This window comes from Ciona robusta, chromosome 8 (genome assembly GCF_009617815.1).
Source record: "Ciona robusta chromosome 8, ASM961781v2".
Lineage (NCBI taxonomy): Eukaryota > Metazoa > Chordata > Ascidiacea > Phlebobranchia > Cionidae > Ciona > Ciona robusta.
Genome location: NC_143242.1, coordinates 2444696 through 2467352, shown reverse-complemented (window position 1 = coordinate 2467352; position 22657 = coordinate 2444696). Strand labels below are relative to the sequence as shown.

General features: G+C 42.9%; 2 protein-coding genes and 1 long non-coding RNA gene across 5 annotated transcripts in view; 1 reads left to right on the top strand and 2 right to left on the bottom strand.

Moving 5' to 3' along the window:
* Positions 1-22657, bottom strand: part of LOC149732224 (zinc finger protein 277-like) — a 28492-nt gene that overhangs the window by 1967 nt on the left and 3868 nt on the right. The window lies entirely within an intron of this gene.
* Positions 6-18923, bottom strand: LOC149732226 (uncharacterized). The gene is made up of 2 exons (XR_016385601.1): positions 18791-18923; positions 6-18715 (listed from the first exon to the last, which is right to left on the bottom strand). It is a non-coding gene; the product is annotated as an uncharacterized LOC149732226 (long non-coding RNA).
* Positions 3485-22379, top strand: LOC149732225 (tripartite motif-containing protein 2-like). 3 transcript variants are annotated; one of them, XM_089883597.1, is made up of 15 exons: positions 3485-3640; positions 7371-7446; positions 16380-16899; positions 17335-17469; positions 17766-17924; positions 18818-18946; positions 19059-19283; positions 19501-19614; positions 19929-20081; positions 20509-20726; positions 20796-20943; positions 21032-21200; positions 21264-21368; positions 21428-21595; positions 21713-22379. In XM_089883597.1, exons 3-15 carry the CDS (start codon positions 16393-16395, stop codon positions 22027-22029), a joined length of 2547 nt encoding a protein of 848 aa, XP_089739723.1. In that variant the 5' UTR covers positions 3485-3640; positions 7371-7446; positions 16380-16392; the 3' UTR covers positions 22030-22379. The 3 variants fall into 3 exon arrangements, with proteins under 3 accessions (XP_089739723.1, XP_089739722.1, XP_089739721.1); XM_089883596.1 differs by lacking the exons at positions 3485-3640; positions 7371-7446 and adding an exon at positions 10087-10218; XM_089883595.1 differs by lacking the exons at positions 3485-3640; positions 7371-7446 and adding an exon at positions 12779-15165.

Here is a 22657-nt window from a genome sequence, read left to right as displayed (position 1 = left end):
GTTAAATCGATGTTAAAGTGACAAAGTTAAAATGAAACAGTCGTTGGTTTGTGCAGGATATGCACGTAAATTATTGTATAGTAGGGTGGGGAAGATAGGACACCTTCTATTTTCTCGCCCCATTTGGTAGTAAACAAAGAACATTCAAAGATTTATAAAACCATGTTCTTACGACTTCCACACCGTTGGGAATCGTTTAAAACACGATGAGGATATTTAGACATTATGTGCTAAAGGTGTCCCACCATACCCCACAGTACTATAGTCGTATTTAAAATGTGTACAGCAAATGATATACTTTATAAGATGGAGCTTTACACTGAACCAATTTCATGCAACCCATAATGTATGAATTTGCTTTATTGTTCAATAAAACAAAAACTGCCAGTATGTTTTCATTTCGTGTTAAACACCCCGAAGCAGGATTCCGACTAAAAATCCGCAGCTCAGGGTACAAGCATTCGGTTGGAACCGAATACCTAAAATAAAACTATGATTGACAAGTTGTAAACGCGTGGGTTTTTTAACGAGATGTTTATCCGTGAAACATGAACGTGCAGCAGGTATTTATATATATGGCTGATCCAGAAAGTTCAATGACACCTAAATACTGCGGTATTATATGTTTATGTATACTCATACTGCCGAAATAATGCATGTTTTGTTAGTACGTTGTCGTGCACATAAAGAGCGGTGTATTAGGCTGTGTATAGTACACAAGTTATACTGAGTTAGCTCTTTCGTCTGCGGTATGAACGCACGCGCCCTTGCGAGTGACACATCGTGCAGACTTTAGAGCACGAGTCTTTAGTTTTCGTATGAGATGACTTTGTGTTGAAGGGCAAAGTTATACCTTTGTGTTATGCGGATGTGATATCGTCAACACGACCTTAAATTAGATGCAAACATGTTTGTACGACACCGACCACGCACTTGCACTGCCAAGTAAGGCATTACTGAGAAAACTGCCGTATAAGGGTTTTGATCAGCCACCACACGGGTTCGAATTTCTTCGGTAAATACAACGCAACGATCAGACTTAACCACGCTCGATCTTGGCCGCCGTTGACGTAGACACCGCATGACGTCAAACGGGATCGACGGAAAACTGTCGTCAGAGCAGCTTCTCACTTTCGAAAGACAGTGTGTAAGGGAAGGCGAGAGATTCTTATACAAGCTGTGAGTTTGTGTCCCCGTTTCCGACACAGGTGCATAGGAAAACCAACGTGTGGTTTTAAAAGGGCACAGGGGCAATCCTAACGTGTATTTTGCAAAACAGCAACAGTTGAAGTTTCTGTAGACGGGTGTTTATTCGCTGGGGCAAAGGTGAGCCGTTTCGGAACGAGCTGAATGTTAACACTTTGTTTATATAGTACTGCGGGGGAAGATGGGACACTTTTAGCACATAATATCCAAATATACAGCTCGTGTTTTAAACATTTAACAATGATCTATGGAAGTCGTGAGAATACTGTTTTATAATTCTTTGAATGTTCTTTGTTTACTACCAAATCGGACGAGAAAATAGAATGAAAAGGTGTCTCATCTTCCCCCACCCTACTGTATAGACCAAGGTATTTAGATGTGTTTTAGCACTGTAGTTAACAGGTCACACAAACGGGACGGATTCTAACGACAACATTAGTATTGTGTGGTAAGATGGGTATCTTGTTTACTCATATACGCTTTACCAACATATAATAACGTTTTTCTAAATATTTTTATTTAATACCAAATCAAAAGTTAAAAATAATAAAAGAATTAATCATCTTACCCAAACCTTCTATGTAACCTTTAATTTTAAAAATTAATTTCAAACTAATTTTGTATTTTCTCTTTTCTGTGTGCTAACCTACAACGCACCGGTAATGTACAACAAGTAGACAAATTTAGGAGATTTAAGCTTCCTTTATACAAAGTTGAACATGTCTTTAAACCTTAGCAACCCTCTTGACCACTCACGAGAATTTAAAACTGTAAACACGGCTAGCGGTAATTAGCGCAGCGCTACTGTAACACGGGAATCTTTAAGCTTTGGGCTCGGATAAAAATTCCAATGATCGGAAAGTTAAAGGACGTGGCAAAAACAAGATTCGCGGGATTTTCGTACGATTGAAAATGAGTGTGTTAAAGTGCGTGATTACTTTCTGTGGTTAGAAAGGTGGGGAGAACAAGAATTTGCAGTGATCGGTTTTCCTTGGATTAAGGTTATCGGCTTTCGAGAGTGGAATAAGCAGAGCTTTAGCTTCGGACAGCGAGGAGCAGTTTGGCGGGTAAGCTTGTAAGTATAGCAATAATATTAGATAACGAGACATCGCTCGGAAGAAAGCGTAGACCGCTGGCGGATATTTGGCATTCCTGGGCGTAGAGACTTCGAGGAGAATGAGTAAAACGAACAGAGGGTGACCTAGGCAGACGAGGACAGAACACTTGAAACCAACACGGAGCTAAATTGACGTTAGAAGAATTTGTGTGCCTCAATTTCGAGATAGGGTGGCTGCAGCCAAGAGTGCGTGGTTGAATTTTTGGGCGATATTTTCAATGCGGACTAATTAAAAAGTGAGAAGCCGTCAGTTTTAAGAGGCGGTTTCGTGGAAACTTGACAAGTTTCTTAGGCGTCTAGATACAGGAGCTCGCGGGGAAAAGGTTGTCCAGTTTTAGGTGAGATTGAGGTGCGTACGGTAGGCATGGAAGCTTGTGCAAACATAGCTTAACGTTGATAAGATTCTTAGGCGATTATAACCGTGGCAAATAAATTACCGCCGGCGACAATGGCGAGACGGCAGAACGCAAAACGTGGATGCTCGACTGTGGGCTGCGGCGTAAGACAGCTATAAGAGTAGGCCAGGAGAAGGAAGATATAAGATGCACTGAACCAAGGCGAAAGGGTCCAGGTGTAAACGAAGGTATGCGGTCCACGGCTGAGCAGCGAAATGTGCTTAATGATGGCGACAAAACTGCCCGGGAATTAGAACAGGACAGCAGAGTTATTTGTGATTATGATCGTTTACAGTATGAGTGGTATGTAAAGGGAAAATTAACTGAGGGGAGTTTTTTTTAGCTTAAGCATATGAATTTGGTTAGGAATTATTTAGTTGTCCAAAACTACAAAGAACAGTGCGCCATGTATTTAAAGCAATGACCGTGGATAAGCAAATAGGGGTGCCAAGTTATAATTGAACCCCTTTTTGTCCCACCAAGAATATGCGCTTTACGTGCGGAGTTACGAACTAAGTGCTCTGCTAAAACATCTTCACAAAATATCTCTTTTAGTAGCATATAAAATATAGAAGGGTGGGGGAAGACGGGACATCTTTAGTACATAATATCCGAACATCCCTACGGGTGTCGTGAGGAAACGATTTTAAAATTCTGTGTATTTTCTTTGTTTACTATACCAATAGGGACGAAAAAACTGAAAAAAAGGGTGTCCCATCTTTCCCCACACTGCTATATGTTTCCAGACACACAAGTTAAAATGACCTTATTTTGTTGCAGAACGTAGCTTTAATTGAATATTGATTAATTATGCTATACTAAAACGCAGGAATACATAACTGAACTTTAACTCACTGTAATAAACGGCTGCATAATATAAGGACGATAGCTAAAGAATATACGGAACTACATTTGAAATACGGTGAGTGGTGTTCCTTCTAAAAAGTTATGCCTTACTTTTATTTAATGGTGCACAATAAGTTATACCCAGTTGTATACTAAATGTTATATGGACAATGCCAGTCCCATACGTGAAATTTAACTGTCAGTTTTGCGTTTATTACACGTGTAATGCGACTGAGAGAGTAGTAATTTTAGGTAAACAGGATTTTTGTGGCAATTTCTTACTGTAGGGAGAAACGGGATTGGGTAAACATATCATGCCCGAGCAGTGGCAGTGAAAGGAAATCTATATTATTACTTTTACCGGGAAACGATCGAAAAGGTTTACAGCTTTCTCGCGGGCGCTGAAACACGATTTTACGCTCGGATGCTCGTAAATTTGGACGTTTCCGCCTCCGACGTATATGACTGCTGGGTGCGACCATGATTCAATGGGTTTAAAAGAACGATTTGAGAGATGAGACAATGTATGAAACAAAATGCGGTTTAGTGTGCGCTACGTATAGAACTGTGGGGTAAAATGGATACTGTTAGCTCATCAACAAGGCAAAAGATAAAAATGAGTAGTATATGGTTCTTAACTATAAGACCACTTTTGTTTTAAATATAAGCGATGCCATTTAACGTCCGGATCGACGCGAAACGTAACTTGATACACGGAAAATCACAATTTATCGCTTTCGTGTGACGGAAGTCGGATGTGGTGAGCATGGTAACCCTATATGGAGAACAGGAGTGGACTGTCATAACAAAGTGAAACAATGGACAGTTTATATTGCCCGGAGATGACGCATTAACCAGCGGCATATTGGCATGGCTGGGCACAGGGCCCGCTTTGTGCCTGGGAGATATGTAAGCCGATCAAGCGATGCAAAGGGGAAGCAATGGCGAAATGTCAGCTGTGAAATTCGGGTGCCGATTAATCAAGCTAAAAGTCATTGTTGTTTTACGACAATTAGGTGTGTGAACTAGCGGCGTTTTTGCGTGGGAAGTGGGATTAGCGACAACAAATTGCTGGCAATTTGATCGTGCGGTCTATTTTGGGCCGGAAAACCGAAGAACAAAGTCGCTGCTTTGCGATCTGTGCTTTTCTAAGCGATGACACGGATTGTTAGATTGACGTGGCGAATCGGGAATGCCTTTAGTGGAGTTGGTGCTTCCGGCTTATAGGGCTTGAACATGTTTACAACGATCAATGAAGGAGATAGCTTTGTGTGATTTATCTGCGCGGTCGTCGGCTACGCGCATGCTTTAATTAGCGGCGAGGTCGGAGCTTGCGTTATCTGCAAGCGATGTTTATTACGAGATAAGCAAGCCTTGGATGATTTCAGGCTGTCGTGTTCCGACTTCGTGCAACAGAGAGGGTGGAGCTTTTACGGCAAACTGAATATGCAAGCAAGATTAGCGGAATGGCATCAGAACGCAAAATGCCTGGGGCGCTCGGGCCGAACTGATCGGCGCATTCCGGCGCCGTGTTAAGTGCGAATTAGGAGAGCGGAAACAAAGGCGATGACAGCCTCGTTATACGGAGGAGCCGGCGAATGGTATGATATGAACATTCTTGGTCGAGGTTTTCGCCTTGGGCGGTGATATCGTCAATGCGGTTACTTTACTCGGTTATAGTTTGGCTTAAAACAAAGGCTCTTTTCCGCTAAGCGGTGTGTGTACGCAGACTGCTGGGAGGTGGAATTTTTGGCGGAGTAAAGACGTCTGGTGCGATCGTAAGGCGCCGATGCAACTCATTCCACCGGGCTAAAATTGCCTGGAACTTTGTCGCAGCTCATGCTTCTCCCATGCGTGAAACAAGCAAGCCATGACTATCTCACTGGCTGGGTTTAAGCTACGAGAACCAACGGTACCTGAAGCGTGAAGCCCGACCACCCAATTAAACTCACGAACATAAAGTTTAGGAGAGTAAACTAAAACAACAATTACCGCAAAACTTGAGTTCTGTAAATACTCGAATATCAGGTGATGCTAAATACGAAAAGACACAGCTGTGGAGGTAATTACACAGCATTCGGTTGCTTTACGCTGGCAGTATACATAGCAGTAAGTGCTTATATAACCGTACATTATTCCGCGTTACACACGGTGGGAACGACCACCAGTTGAGAAAGCTCGTGGTTTCCTGTACATGCAGATATAGACTTAAGTCAAGCAAGGTGGCCAACACGTTCATTTCACAATGCCATCTACTCTGGCCCTATGTGCGTCAGAGGCTGTTGTCACTGATGGGCAATTTCACCAACTGCCCACAGACGGAACTTTAAAAAATTGAAATGTCAAACATAAAGGAGAATTGGAATAGAGGAATTTATCAATACGCGGTTAAAACGGACGCCAGTGCCGCTTACATTCGTAAGGTACAGAACCTTATGCGTTTATACATGCTGTCAAAACGGGTTTATAGCGTGAACACAAAACAACTTATTGTTTTAAGTGAAACGGATCCAATTCCGATTCGGACGCTTAGGGAAACTGTTTTACGACGGTCGATGCTCTGACGTGTTTCCTTGCTACAGGGTAGACATACCGGGCTGTCAAAGTCTGAAAGGTACTGTTACTTTCGTCCAAAAACAGCTCACGAAAACGATCACTAAAAGGCAGCAATTGAACGCTATGGGGCTGCAATGAAGCGCAAACCAAAACAAAAACAGGGATGCCCGGTGTCGCATGACGGTCTATTTTGCCGTCCGTGTAAACAAAGTGGGGAGTTCTGGATAGCGCGCGTTGTTTCATGTGGTTGGTACTTGCGTCAACAAAATTCCGTTTCACCTAATAGTTGAAACATGGCACCAAGGGCGAAGCGTCACAGCTGAGCCGTTGCAGCTTGCTAGGATATGCAGCAGAAAAAATGGATAAAGCTGGCTGCAAAGTTAATCAAACGATTAACGCATTAGCGGTGCCTGGAATTTCGCATCGTAAGCTTGCAGCTTGAAATTTTGGCATCTGTGTCTGTACGCGTTAAGCGAGGTATGCGGATACTGGTAGCACCTGCGATCTTGGGGTAACTACTGTTTCTCTAGGGTGGTATGCGTTTATTATTAATATAAATTTGCATAAAACTTATTAAGACTAAATGTGATTGACACCGATTACTTAGCGTCGTATTGCGTCATAGATGCTACAAAATACGGATGTGTAAACAAACGAATAGATGCCTGAAGCAATTAAGCGCGTGCCTCTGTTGTGAATCTCTCAACAACTCATCACATAAGCTAATGAATTGATGGAAAACCAAAATTAAAAGGTGTTTGAAGTTATAGAACTGGGGAAAGTAAAATAGGCATGTGAAATGAGCGTAAGGTAACATACGAAGTTTAAAGTAAACTGCGGGTATTTCATTAAGACAGAAACCGATTTCAAACTCTTCTGAATAAACAATCTGTTTATAGTCCCACAAAGTATGCAGTGTTTATAAACACCATTAGGCTGTGGGTTTAATAACATAAACTTAAGCTTTATTGTATGTGAAGCGCACAACACGCGATACAGATTTATGACCGTTAATGTTGCACTGCGCGCGCCCCACAAATGGCAGATTATTTTACAAACTTAAGAGGCACATCCTGTTACTAGCTAATTGGGTTCTATGATGACTGTTTAGATGACGAGTCGTAAATACCTTGACGACAATATAGCGAGGCATTTGTCTGAGAACCATTTAACAAACATCATTTGTTATATATATTAATATTATGGTCCTGTTTCTAGGGACTGTTGATAAAAATCGATATTGCTTTTAGTTCTACTGAAGTTCAACAAAATTGGGAAGATCTAAAGCGGGAAGGAGGGGCCGGTGATATAACAGAGATAATACAGGTACTTTGTTATTCTTATCCGTGATCGCTTTGCCCGGCGTGTAAGATACAACCGGACAGAATGAATACAAATGATCGCTTATGTACTATTGAGAAAGGGCCTGGGACTTTCCTATAATCGCATAAAGACGAAATCACAGCACTGTACGCTTTTGGAAGCATTGTACTCCTGAAAACACGGTTATATAAACGAGATTTTAAGAGCTTAAGTAATGCCCCTAGTTTTAGCGATCGTATGTGGGGTAGGTCACTGGGTGACATCAAACGGCGTGCGTCGTTTCCCTTTGATCACCGGCGAGGGGTTATTGCCGCTCAGGCGGTCAGACAATGAATGACGAAAACGGCTTGTGCATGAGAACAGACCGGAACGGATTGGGTTTTGAAGGCCCCGCATATTCGTGAGATTATTAAGTCGAACGTGGTCGGAGTTCTGTAGATCCGATTAAATCGTAGCTTGCGATAACACAGCACATTGCACATGAATGTACTGAGGTCTCGGTCATTCAGAATCAGTTTAAGCCAATGTTTAGCCATCACACGGTGGCGACGGTGGGCGGATTAAAATACGGCAACGCAAAACCGCCAGAGGTCGCTATCAAACTTGACAATTCGAAGAAGTAATTTTGCGACATTTGGGTGGTAGTTTAGATGAAATTGTAATAATTTCGTATTTTATTACACTGAACAATGATTTGCTAACACATTGATCAAATTAGATACCGATTGCGTGAACATTGACGAAAATTAATTATCTTGTTTATTTATCTTTCTCTGTTTGCACTGAACACACACGATGTTTACACGCAACACCGATTTCCAGCCAAAACACTCAATCATTCCGGAACAGATTATCTATTAGTGAATCGACAGAATTAAACAAAGGACTCTTTCTGTCGTACAGAGCAATTTTAAATAATAAAAAAACAAGTTCGCGACGGTACGTAAGCTGGCTTAACAGTTAAAGCAGCCCGCTTGCGGAAAAACGAGTCACGCAAATTAACATACCGCAGACAGGCATCAAAACAGCGCCGAAACAAACAAGCCTACCGCAAGCCACGGGCCTTTTTCAACTGCATTAAGGGCAGGGGAAGCGGTCACGGGAAAGAGCGCCGCTGAAAAGGTACAACGCAATGTGATACGAGCACCAGGACAAAGTAAGCTTTGTACAGATCGCTGCTAAATCATCTTAAGCGAGCGTACGATAATGTTGGTTTCGGGTTTTTCCGCTCCAAGTATTTTAGTCACACCTGAGGTTAAAGGTGACACTCAACGCGTGATAACTTGGGACACAAAACGATGACGACAATTGATGCAATTGTTTAAAAGCCCGAGTAAAATGACAATTACACATGTGATGGAATAAAGACAGTTTGCTGGGCGGTTTATGACCTCACTGTTTAAGTGGTGTTCAGAAAATTGAATATTTCCGATATTCAGTTTACGTTGCGCAAACTTGTAGTTATTTAATATGCAAACCTCACCGAGCCGGATTTCGTTTGCGGCGAAACGATACTTCACAATTACACCATAACTTCCTCGCCGTACGTGTTATTTTGATATATTGCCTTGAAAGTGTTGCATTTTAAGCGACGGTTTCCTGCCCAGGAAACGTACCCTAGTATTTTACCGGCGAAAAACGTTTTTTTTTCAACTTTGGGTTATGTAAAAGTTCCTCGTGATGTTGTGTATATGATCGGGACATTCTTTGTATATACTGAACGCAAGACACAAGCTTAAGATACCTGAATGCTGGGAAACTTTAAATCTCGTAAAACGCAATGCAAAATAGAGTCGAAGAGCTTAGCAGGGGATTACGTAAGGGTTAAATACGGAATTCGCGTGTGGCGTCGTAGGCCGCGATCGAGCTGTTCGCTGGAGCGTCTCACGACAAGGACCTCAGGTAGTTGTTGCTGTTGGTGCTGAGAGTAGTCTGTCATAGTTACAGAGATCGTTGCAGAAGTTTGAAAGAATTTAAATGCATCCTGAGCGACAAGTATCAGCACGCGTATGTAACTGTAATCTTCAGCAACGTTGATCCTTTATCAAAACAAAGTTTTGGTTTAATGTGGCGGTATAATAAGGCTGAGTCCTATTTTCGGGAGAGAGTCTACGGTACGAATGTTGTTGCAAGGCGGATAAGGTCAAATTAAACGTTTGTTTTTTACTGTTAAGTAAATACGGTGTCATGTGAAGACGAGTTGTTTAGGATTAGTGAGATTATGGCTCATAGTCGACAAATCGGAACTGTGCCTAAGGCAGCGTAAGCATAGATTCGCTTGATATCACCCGACCAAGTTTACAATAACTTCTATTTGCGAGTAAACAAAGCGAACTACAGCTGACTGCATGGCCGGAGGATCCCAGGCCACGGCTCGGTAACAAAGAGAGTATTGTAAGTTTGAGGGAGACGCGGATGACGAAGAGAAGTCTGTCGGTTACGTAATGCTCGTTACCCACCGCAGCAAAGTCGTTGATGAGATAAACTGGCACGGAGTAGTAGCTTGCTCGTGCAGTGGATCTTGGATTGAGGTTCGGGATGGGTGATTCGTGACTGAATACGACAAGTTTGACTCCAATACGTGTCGATAAACCCTTATCGTGAGGACTATATATGGTTAGGAAACGGGTATATAAAGCGACTTTAGCGTTAAATTCAGTTGTTTGTAACTATTTGCTGTTGCATACGCAGTTTTAGATGCAATTTAGTAGGCATTGCGATGGCTGATATAATGAACCGAAACCTCTGCGATTTGGACGAAGAGGAAGACGATCGGTGAGTAAAGATTTTAAGATATAGCGAACATTGACTTTTAAACATAGGTTAGCTTTAGAAATGCAATTCGCCCCCGCCATGATAAAATCGTAATGATAACGCCCACGCCCCATAAGTATTAGCTGTCGGTTTGTGCTGTAGTACAAAAAATGCAGAATTGGTAATTGCGTTAGTGTACGTGAGTTCACTGCTCTGTCAGTTGTTTATCACGGTACCCGATGACGTCATGTTTCAATGACGTCATCCAAGATTGCTTATCGAGGGAAAAAACAATGTATTACTTAAACTGAAGTTGTTGTTTTCGAGGGGTTAATCTTACAAAGTGTTCTGTGTTTGCCTTTTTATATTTGCATATTGTACAGTCATTGACATCAAATGTATCTATATGGAAGTTAGAACGTAAAAGGTATACCGGTTTAACCCTGTTAGTGCCAAGCACGCCCGATAAGATTGAGTATCTGCGGTGAACACAGTCGAACGGTGTTTGGTGCAAACAACACGACGCGCCCAGAAACCAAGATGTACACCAGAAAATAGAATCAAATAGTGCGAGAAGACGAAATTTATGGCCCGCGGGGTGGCGCTAGAGATAAAATAAGCCAGACAAATCTTTGCTGGTTTTATAAACGATTTTCATATGTGCAGGATAGATCACAAAATTGAAAGATTTGGTGGCGCTAAGAGACCGCTGCACTTGTAAAAAAAATATTTTGCACAGGAGGATCTTGTAATGAAACACAAATGCCGGGCAACTAAAAGTGTCATTGCCTTTATAAACAAATCCTATTCAAAAATCGCTATTCAACAAAAACGTGACAATTTGCTGTCCTGACAATACTTGGGGAATGTAATAGATGTAAAAACAACGAGCGAGGTCGCAGTAATGGCAAACTAAGTCAACGATCGTGGCATCTCGTTGATCGGTGCTATGAAACGTATCAATTTAGGAGGTATAGCCTGGGGCGACAGTGGCCCGGCGTTGCTCTTGTGGGATGAGCCGCGACGACAGGATTTGGTACACAAACAATAAGTCCGTGAAACGGTGAAACACAAACAAACGTTCCGACGCCTAATGAACCATTGCGGCTTTGTGCAACTGATTATAAAACATAAACAACAACCCTGCCGTGAAGAAATGTAAACCTACAATTGTGAAAACAACAATTACCGGACCAAGTATGTGCGGGTCGTAGTGTACCTCGGTTATTACATGGCGGAGAAAATCCAGGCTGACGTTACAGCGACAGTAATAACACGCTGTGCCGGAAATTGCTCTAAATTCGTAGCTGGTCAAGCGTTCTTGGGAAGCTATACATCTAACGCTAAGCACCTATACGCTGCTCAACATTCCATCGTTGTTTTCATACCTGCCCAGCGGAATGGCCGATTGGTCGGTGCATTTTTATAACGAACAATGGATCAGTGTCCAAACCGCACCTGGCCGGGTGTTAGTTTTACCGATTTGCTCGCATAGGGTCGCACACTGCTCGGCTCGCCCGCCACGGTTTTCACGCATGCTTGAAACACTATACACAGAGGTATGTGAACTCGAAGGCGAGGGATTCTCGGCGTATGGCGGGGTGGCCTAATACATTAGAACTGGTTATTCGCAAGCGTGTCTTCGTGTCACTTTTGTTATGTAGCCAAGTTTTTGAGTCAAGCCAGATCAAGACGCAGGAACGAATCCAAAAGAGCTTAATGTCCAGCCATTCATCAGTTTGCTTATGAGTGAAATTCGGGAGTTTGTTAACAGGCTTAGGATAATACGGACTTCACAGATTTAGAGTATACGCCGTATCTATTAAACGCAACAGAGTAGTTAGGTAGCCTAGGTTCGTTATCTTGCGGTTTTGCATTTACTATGTACTGTAACCCATGGAAACAACATGTTCTTGGAACAAAACAAAGTAATAACCGCAGCGTTGTTGGGAGACTGACTCCTGTGTATCGAATTCACTACGCATTGATTAGAATACACAATGTAATGTATTACCAGATATGCCAGTAAGTAACAAGAAAATCTGGAAATGTAGCAAGATAGCGAATTCCATTAGATTCCGTTTGTTGACGGAAACGAGTGTCCACAGGAAACGTGTTGAGTAAATAACCTGGGTAAGAAATGCCAAGGGGTCGTGACCTATAGGTGACTGCGGTCAAGCGAGGAGCCTCTAAGTAGCCATCTCCATGGGAATCGAAAAGAAACGGAATTTTAAGCTTTTTTTGGTCAGATTCAGTGCCCGATATCTCACGTCACGGTGCGAATGAAAAGGGGGGCAAAAGTGAATTCCGATAAGTACTGGTGTTGTTCGAAATGTGAAAATCGCGATTGAAATTATGATTGTGCTTTGTTAAATGTCATGGTGGTGTGAAACAAATGAAATATTGCGAGAGAAATCGCAACTCGCTTTAATTCGAACCGCTCAGCAGCGAAATAGGCTTTAAATTGCTGTTTTTGTTTTCTTTTCCGTCGTCTCTACGGCCTATCGGTGCGCTTGATCTCAGAAAGGCGGTGGAAAGAACGGAATGTTGCGAGAGAAAAGCGGCTGACGGGCGTAGCGGTTGTTCTGCGACTTGTGACTGCAGCGATAGGCGTTTCTTGTGACAGGGAGGCAAAAGCCAATGCAGAAATCAAGTCAGCCAAGAAAATGACGAATGACAGAGAAGAAGTTAGTCGTTGACCATGGTACAATTAAGTAATTTGAGAAAAAAGGTCGATACCTGATGCGAGTTAAGGTCACAGGCAGGTTGGGCTTGTTATATAGCCCATTTTGAACGAGAATATTTGGTGGTAATTTCCGATTCACTGATTTGTTTAAGATTTGGGCGTTTAGGTGACGTCGGAACTCTTGAGTGTTTTGATGTGCTGTGTGGTCCCAGTCGTCGTATCTATGATAAGCTAATTTGTCTTCAATCATGTTGGCGCCACAGACAGGACTTGTTCAGTTAAAGCGATCTTCAAAGCGAGGCTTGAGTGTGGTCAGTAAATTCAAGGAACCGATAACTTATCGGTAATTATTCTGGTGTAGTACAAGCGTATGTTCTGCTGGTGTGGAAAAAGCTTCGTGGGTGTATTAACATCATTTCTAGCGCGTTTTGTGCCGAAGTAGTGTATACAGTGAGTCAACAATATTTCTCAATAACTGTGGCAAAAATATTCTATTAGAAAAATAGCCATGACAACATCGACATATGCTAAAAACAATGCTGTGACTGTGTAAGCACATAAGGGTTGGAGACAGTCTTCAATTATCGTTGGACCTTGTCGTGCCATTCGAATTCTTTTCAGCGTGACCAAACTTCGACAGTAGAATTTTCCTTTCATCGCATGTGTTTATCTTGCCACTGAAGCTCCTGGACACGCTTTTCGGACAAGAATTTTGTAAACAAAAAAATTCGGGACCAATTTAAATTTATAACTGCAGTTTGCTTGGACGGATTAAAAAGCATTGCAGCATCGTTGTAAATTTGCAGCGCAAAAAGTTCTATCAGAGTCAGATACAGCCACAGTTTCAGCAGATGTCACTTCCCCATTGTACTTTAACATCGTTTCGCTTCTCGAGTTTGCTTGGACTTGTTACGGCCCAACGGATCTGAATTTTTGTTACTGGATAACAAGAGACGGAAGAATAGCAGTTGAACAATTTGAGGAACAAGACTCCAGGAGTAAGCTGAACCGAACTCGCTGCTATTTGCATGACTTCAAAGTCTCCGAGCGTATTTCGAGCAATTGAGAACACACCTGAACCGCTGTGGACGGCGGTTCATGCGGTAATGGCGACTTTCAAAGGGGCGGATTGAAAATCGAGGCAATTTTGTGCGCAATGGAGCCTGAACGCTGGAGTAGTGAGCCCCTGCAGGGTAATGATAGATGAGGGTTTGATTTATTGCTTGTTGAGTGAGGACGGAACAAGGGCGAGAAACCCAAGCTTCTAATTAAACAAATCGCCGTGTTTGTATACTCGGCGTTTACAAGTAAATTGGCATAGTTAGTAACTGACGAAACAGTTGGCGCTGGTAGCGCAAGTAGGACGCACAGGCGCGACTGTGGGAGTATCGCAAGTAAAGGAAATTTACTTCGCCTTGAGACAGAGATACAGGAAGATGGTAACTGGTACTTGGAAATGGGATCAAAAACAGAAGACATGGCCGTGAAGTGACAGACAATGCAATGAATGCATTACAATAGGAAATTTTCGATTCGGATCAAGAATATAATCACACTGTATAACGTTATCTAGTGCGGTAAGCCTACTATTTATCAATATAAGACAGGCATTTCAGGCAAGATATAGATAATGCAAAGGTCGCGCTTTTACTTGAGGAAAAATGCGCATACAAAAGTTAAAGTTATGAGGTTGCTTGATCATGGCAACTGGCAACAAGAAAAAGACATAGTTGTGAGCAGCTTTGCAAAACTAAACCTTTGGCTGATACTGTAACCAATTGGCAACAGGCTAGTCTTGGCGAGCTTGAAGCAATCATAGTGTTTGTTCTGCTATAATCTAGTAATGAGTGCAGCCGAGTTATGCAGTGCCGAGTCTTTACATCTATTCGGATTTAGACGCGTCCGAACAAGTGTCAAAGAGCCCGCGGTTTTGTTTTGCTGAGAAAACACAGATTTTCCGTGTTGAATAACGATCGGCGTTCTGTTTTGACGTTAAATAGCGAAGAGTTAGTCGCAAATTGTTCTGTGAATGTGATTAAGTAGCGTGTCTGCGTTTGCTCTGAATAACTAAATGCCGTGTTTTGTAAACGGTTTTTCATTTTGCCCGTGTGACATTTTTACAGATTTCGCAAATTAGATTTAAAAGCAAAACTTAATATCGTGTAGTAGTTTGGGTAGTTCACAAACACCCTTGTTAGTACACGCCAACATCCACCCATGAGTCCGATACGCACAAGAGCGAGCTCGACACCAGACTACAATATCTTCAAGGAAAACATCAGGTATTACGGACGAGGTCTCGCGGCTGAAACTCGACACCTCAGCCGATAAATGCATCCGGCATATTTGTTTGGACGCAGCGTTTTAACTAAGAAAGTCAAAGTCTTGCGGTTTTGCGTTAGGCATCGAAGTGAATGTTCGACTGTTCTTAGGGTCGTTTTGGAGTGAACTACGCTGAGTACTACTTTAAAATCCACGGTTCAAGGCGCGGGGCTATGTCCGTGGGCTGCTAAAGAACCCCGCGTACCATTACGGCACGCTTTGCAAAACAACAGGGTCATTAGCGATTAGAAATATTTGTACGCGCATATAACGCGGTAGCTTCACGTTAATTGAGTATAAAGGAAACCGACGCGTGGGCGGTAGACTACTACCGTATTTGGTCGACCCCAAATCTATTAGTTGATGACGAGTGAGGTAGAGGTATACTAAAACCGCCGTTTAGCGGCTAACTTTCAAATTCCAGCAAGCAAGTGCCGGTGGTTTAAGGCTTTGGCACCGGAATGGATGTTTTCAGAACCACCAGACCATTCAAATCATTGCTATCAGCGTCCATAACCAATGATCAGGCACCTGGTGGGTTTTCCCTATATAGGTTAACACGCCTTCCGAGACCACACACGAATTAGCCAGCATTGAACTAACGTCATACGTACGTACATGCTGTCCGACTGACAGCTTTGAAAACATTCGGCTGATATCGCAACGGATGATGCAGTATGATGTATAACCTATGAGTGAAAGCTCTGGGTAAACAATATGTGCACTGCGGCTGCAGCCTAAACCGGAGGAGCGCTGTAAGACCTTAAAGTAATATAACGACCATGTTGCCTGTTTTAACTGTAGCAAACTATTTTTGTAAAAAATGCCCAGCAAAATGTCAGTTGGGGTTCGGTGTTACTAAAGTAGTTATTTTGGGTACAACCACAAACGCACAGGTGCGCTGGGCGACGTTGCTATGTCGACCGCAGTTTCCGAGTCGGCTACTTCTCATGAAAACGATCCGTCCGCACTCAATAGCTCTGCGGTCGACCGCGCATTTACAGATCTAACCTGTAACATTATATGCGCCGACGAGTGCGTTTCTTCGGAACTTAGAACGCCGGTGCAGCGAAAATCAGGCTCGCGTGACCGTCGCTGCATCGGAAATGCTTGTACCATGTTTTTGCTGCAAACAAGTGCCGGCTTTAGTTACAGAAATTGTTTTGCGTTACAGATTCGCGGGACATATGATGGCGAGTTCGATCGACCTGCTGACAAAGATAAACGATGAATTTCTTACGTGCCAGATCTGCTTCGAGACCTATACCAGACCGAAAAGTCTGAATTGCCAGCACACATTTTGCTTAAAATGCTTGGAAGAGTACACGCCGCCCAACAGCGTCAGAGTGATATGCCCGACTTGCAGGAGTGAACAACCGCTCACAGCAGATGGGATCAACGGCTTAAAGGACAATTTCTTTATCTCTAGCATGTCCGACATGCTGAAGACGGTCAAAGAGATTCGCAGCGAGGACAAGGATGGGACTTCTCTTATGTGTGACACATGCGACCATGACAATAGGAAAGTGGCCATCGCTCGCTGCCTCGATTGCACCGATTTTCTATGCAACGAATGCTCGACGTGGCACATACGTACAAAGCTCACAAGACGACATAAGATCGTCTCTCTATCAGAGTTTGAGTCCGGCATCCACAACCAAGAGCTCAAAAGCAGAGCCAAGATTTACTGCATGGTAAGAGGACGTCTTGATTTAAGTTTGGTTGTCTAAAACTGATTTCAACAACGTTTTCTTTGTGAAGCGAAGTTTAAGTAGAATGATATTTACTCGGTAAATAAGTGCGGATTCCTGCGATCTCTGCATCGGCGAGACACGGAAAGTCAATTATCGCTATCTCGTATCGACGATTACGAGTTTCTGAATAAAAAGGGTAACGCTGGTGGCGTTAGGATTAAGTCGAAAATTTGAGCCACGGTGCCCGAAGATTGATGCTATCAAAGCACGCGGCGCCAATTGAGACATAATCGCGGTCGCTTTTAAGTTTCAAGTGGAAGAAATGCAACTGTTTTATTCAGCTGTCAAACAAATATTACCTCACGTACTATCGGTCACAATCAGTTAGTCATTTCAACTATCAGTTGGAATACTTAAAATTGCTTTGTGTTACAGATTCATGACGGGGAAGCAGCAAAGATATATTGCCAGTCATGTCAATGCCCGATTTGCCATGAGTGCGTGGAGAGCGGGCACTCACGGCATCGCCGGTGCTCGTTGAAAGAAGAAGTTCTCAATCAAAGTCACCAGGTAAAGATCCAAGCAACTAACACACAATATAGTGGCTTATAATGAATAAGAAGGTGAATCTGTGCGGCAAGTGAAGCGTGCAGGCTTTCACCCAGCCACCCAAGGATCAGTTGCTGGTAAACTAGGCTTTGGCTCCGCTGCCTCTATATTTTCAACACAAATGATGTATTGATATAGTATCGTGTTACGTTTTAACCTTCTGCACTTCGGAGTAGGTTTGCTATGGTAACAAGTTATTAGTTCGAAAAGTCCAAAGCTCGTGTTGTGTTGACAACCATTACAAAAATACCTTTCAGATCGAAAACCTCCTTAAAACTGCGAAGGAGAAGACAGACGTGCTTCGAACTCTACAAAGAACGCTGAAAGACATCAAACAGACTAAGAAACTTGATCGAGACAAAGCCGAATCCGAGATAGAGAGAATATGCGAGATCTTCATCAACACAATACACAGGGTAAGAACTGTTTGCTGTTGTGTTAGTGTTTGGTTCATCGTTCGTGGCAGATTCATAGTACAGTTTGACAAGGTGTTTATTTGCAACGCGGACGGTTTCCAGTATATTAAACATGACTAACTAATTGGGCACAACAAACAGTCGGTAACAGTCTTGTACAAGGGGCGTTTTGTGAACACAGCCAAATATTCTGTTTTTGAAAACAAAACCGAGCTGTTTCCGGAGTTATGCTGAATTCCCACGAGTTTCCCATTATAGATTCAATTTATGGGCTGTATTTTGTCGGATTTTCCGCGCCGCCTACTCAAAAAGCAAGTCGATAATTAAGACGCTATATGCACGATACGTGTTCCAGTTCGGCACAAAAATGCAAGAAATTCAACTAATTGCACACGACCAGTCAATAATTGGCAACCTGGGAGCGGAGATTACTTTCGTCATTTGAAGAAACGGTATGCTAAGCGATTAGCGCGGTTTAACCCATGGCCGTACAGTCGAAAGTAGCCAACTCAATGGGACACGCATGCGCACCTGGAAAATAGGCCGTCAAAAATAACCAGAAATTTCGATAATGTATAATTAGAACTACCGATCAATCGATTTTGACGTGTTTTCTGAAGCGTCCGTTCTAACCGCAGTGCGTTGGTTTGTACTGCTGGTATGATCAGGCCAACAATGTGTGTGAAGCGCGGGCGTTCGGATTTAAGGCGATCTAATCCCTGATTTTTGCGGACGATTAGGCGCGCAGTGTGCACTGTACGTTTCCTGGCGTTGAGCCGAGGAGATTTAACCTGCTTATAATTGCTCTTGTAATGCAGCGCAAGCAAGAACTGACAGACGAGCTGCATAACATGCACAGATTTAACCTGCTTATAATTGCTCTTGTAATGCAGCGCAAGCAAGAACTGACAGACGAGCTGCATAACATGCACGCTACCGAGGTAAAGAGAATCAACGCCGACGAAGACTCCGTTGAAATGCAACTCAGCTCTCTCGTTTCCTGCACCGAATTCTCACGCAAGGTAAAAACTAATAACAACAAAAATGATCACCAAGTCCTTGTTTCCACCAAAACCTATTTAAAATGAAATCATATGCGAGGCTGAACAAACTTACAAATTTTTCTATTTTTAGGTTTTGGAGTACGGTACACCCAAAGAGGTTCTTGGCCTCAACAATCAAATGACGCAAATCTTGCACCAGTTACTGGAAACCCATCCGGCTGCTACGTATCATAATACTAACCAAACCGATAACATACAATTCGACACCAACGCAGATGCCAGTGTGAGGGTGATACGGGATAATTTAGGAAGACTCATCATACAAAAAGCCACATTTGACGAGGTTGTCAACAAGGTAAGAAAAGTATTTGACCGTAAATGGGAAAATTTATATGAAACAAGTTTAAAATTGCCCGAATATACTCGAAAATTGATGAGATTTATTCTAAAATAACGTAAACCGAGAGCAAATGCTCAGATATCTGCTTTGCTTTAAAGTACCGACAAATTAACCGCAACTAGGAAGTACACTGGCATAACATCACGCGTGCTTTAATTCAGCTTTTGTACAGGTGTTAAAGCAACTGGATTCGTTCTGCGTGGCGGATAACCACAGCATGGTACGTCGGAATGGAAAAACTTTGATACAGAGGGCGGAATCGACGGAAACCAAGCTCGTTGTACAGGTGAATTACCGGGAGTGGCGGTAAACGCGATGCTTGACGTCTATGCGACTTAACTATGGGAAAGTACGACACGTTGTCAGGGTGGGGATCTCACCCAAGTTAAGCTCCATCGATAATGAACCTACGCTGGGTATAGAGAACGTACTTAACTTTAAACACAAATAGGAAATTTGACAGAAACGGCAGAATCCGTGAAAAACTATTTAGCAGGTAATTGCGGTTTTCGGAAATGAGTTACGACTGCCAACGCCTTGTTATAATTACATGCTAATCTCCTGCCAAGCCCAATAACAACATCTATTCTATGACCACAGCTTGGGAAGCAGGGGATTGCTGATGGCGAGTTTGAGTCTACCCCGAATCTGGCGATCAACTCAGTGAACGAAGTTATTACTGCTGATTATGATGGAGCGAAAATCCAGATATTTGACCCGCAAGGAAATTTTAAAGATTCGTTCGTCACCGAGGTAAGGGGCGTGATATAACCCAGAAATATTCGCATAATGGACGTGGGCTGTGCTGAGAGATTGGAATCGACTGGTGTGGTTTAAACTCGCCATACGTGACCAATCCCGCGAGGGAAAGTCGAGTCGGGTTACGGGACCTGACCGAGATTGCGGGCTCATCCGTCGTTTAAAAAGCAGACACCGGTATTGGATTTTCCTGCCTTGCACGCCCGAATAACTGGGAATGTAAGCTTACTGCTCTCGGGAGCAGTATTAGGCGGTTTGGTTCTCGTGCCAAAAGCCAGGAGTGATTCATGACATTGGAAGCTCGCCGGTGGCCCGACCGGGGTTCCGGGAACCCCAGGTTTAATTAAAAATCGTCTGTAGCGGCGGCACTGTTGCGGAAAATGTGGTGTATTGCGACTTAATGGGTATTTAACGTTGCCAGGTAAACAAACGGATGTGTAAGCCAGCTGGGATTGCCATCCTCGATAATGATGACATAGTGGTATGCTGCGAAGACCAGGTACATATTTGGACACACGAGGGGAAAAGCGTTCTTGGCTTCGGAAAAGGTCAATTCGGCAATTGCTCTAGCATTGCCGTCAACAGCGAGAACCGCATCGTAGTGGCAGACGTGGGCAAGCACTGTATTTCGGTATTCACGTAAGTTTTAGTTCAAAATCGTGTACGACTCGCAATTTTTTGAAATCTAATACGACGTTTACCTAACAGGGATACTGGAAAAATGCTTCTACAATTCGGGGCACAGGGCAAAGGCGAAAGCAAGCTCGTGGAGCCGCGTTACGTCGCGTGCGATTCACAAAATAACATCATCGTATCGGACGGTGGAGATTGTAGCGTAAAGAAGTTTTCTTCTCAGGTAAAAAAACACTGCATATCATACCTATGAACACTTTTAGTTGCAATATTGGACCAAAGCTATTAAATAATGATTTTTCTCAATTTAGGGCGAATTTCTGCTGAGTTTTGGAGCCGAAGGACCTGAACGTGGACAGTTTCAAGGACCTCGCGGTCTTTGCACAGACGAGCATGATAATATTTTAGTGGCGGATTGCTGGAACCATAGAGTGGATATATTCACACCGGATGGCTGTTTTATGCGCCATATAGCAACCGGTATGTCTATTGATTAAAGCGTAATGTAGGTCTAGAATGGGTTATGAACATGCATTTTAACAGGCGCTGACAGTCTACACTTCCCATGGTGCATTTCTTTGACAACAAACGGTAAACTCGTGCTGTCAGAAGACTACAGTTGGTCGGTGAAAATATTCGAGTTACCAGGTTGGTACAAACACATAAATTATAATGTCTCGTTTAAATTACCACTTTTTATTGCACAGAATATCGTCACGACTCCTCTATTTCATCTATGGATGAGATTATATCACCAACGACACTAATACCTGACTTCGATCAGTTAGCTGGACAATTTGACCTGCCCAACCTGCTCAGTAATAAAGTGTCCTGGTGGCTAACATCGCCAAACGCACAAGACCCAGAACATGCAGGTAAAATACGAAAGAACAAAAACACACACTTTTAGTATGAATGTTGCATTCAAACTTGATTTTAATAAACTACGACAAAAACCACTTCTCGTGTGTAATAACCAAATTGCTTTTCAGTGAACGGACTGACGAACGGCAACATTCATAATACAATAGCGACATCTAGCATCACGCGTAAACCGAGTAAAACTTTGGCGAGCAAGAAATCTTCGTCGAGCGACAGCGACCTAACGGCAATGACGCCTTTATCCCCAATCGCGCCCCCTTCTACACCGTCGCTTACTGGGCAGCAAGCACTGGATGCTGTACTTAATGGGACAAATGGTGGAAGCAACGGTAGCTTAAGCAGTACTGGTAGTGGAAAGATACATTACCAAGGAAAAGTTACGAGTCTTAACGACCACGTACCTGTTACCATGGTTAACGGAACCTGAACGGACGGTTTAAGTTTGGGGTAAGCAGCAGGTACGGGACTGCGCGTAGTACGTGGCGATCGTAGTCCAAGGGGTTGGAAAGAAGACAATTTTGCGAAGTGTGTTTGTTTACAACTTTGAGGGAGTTTTTGCGTGTATTAGCCTCGCTACGTCGTTTTGTGTACGATGTATATGTTTAATTTCATGTATTCTGACGATTTGTGTTACGCCTTTCTGCACGCATACCTTACGCCGTTAAATGTTGATCGGCGGTTTTGTACATTTTTGTCTTTTGGATTTAACAAACTGTATCTTGTGTTGCATTTCTCGCCAAAATGAATTTAACAATAAATCTGTAAGTACATAAATAAGCATTTGACTACAGAACACACCAACAGAAACAGCTTATCAGTAAACAGCATAAACAGCTTGTCGCGAAAATACTGGTCCACTGAAGTATGTATAGTGTATGTCAGGTGCCGTGGCAAAGTGGTTAGCGCGCCTGCCTCTAACCCAGATGTAATTGGTTCAAGGCTCATCACTGCTACTAAATTAATCACCCACAAAGCCACAAAGTGAAATACATGGTAACTCGTTAGCTGACACGAACGACTGTCGTTTTCCGGCCACGGGGGATAAAGTTACAACC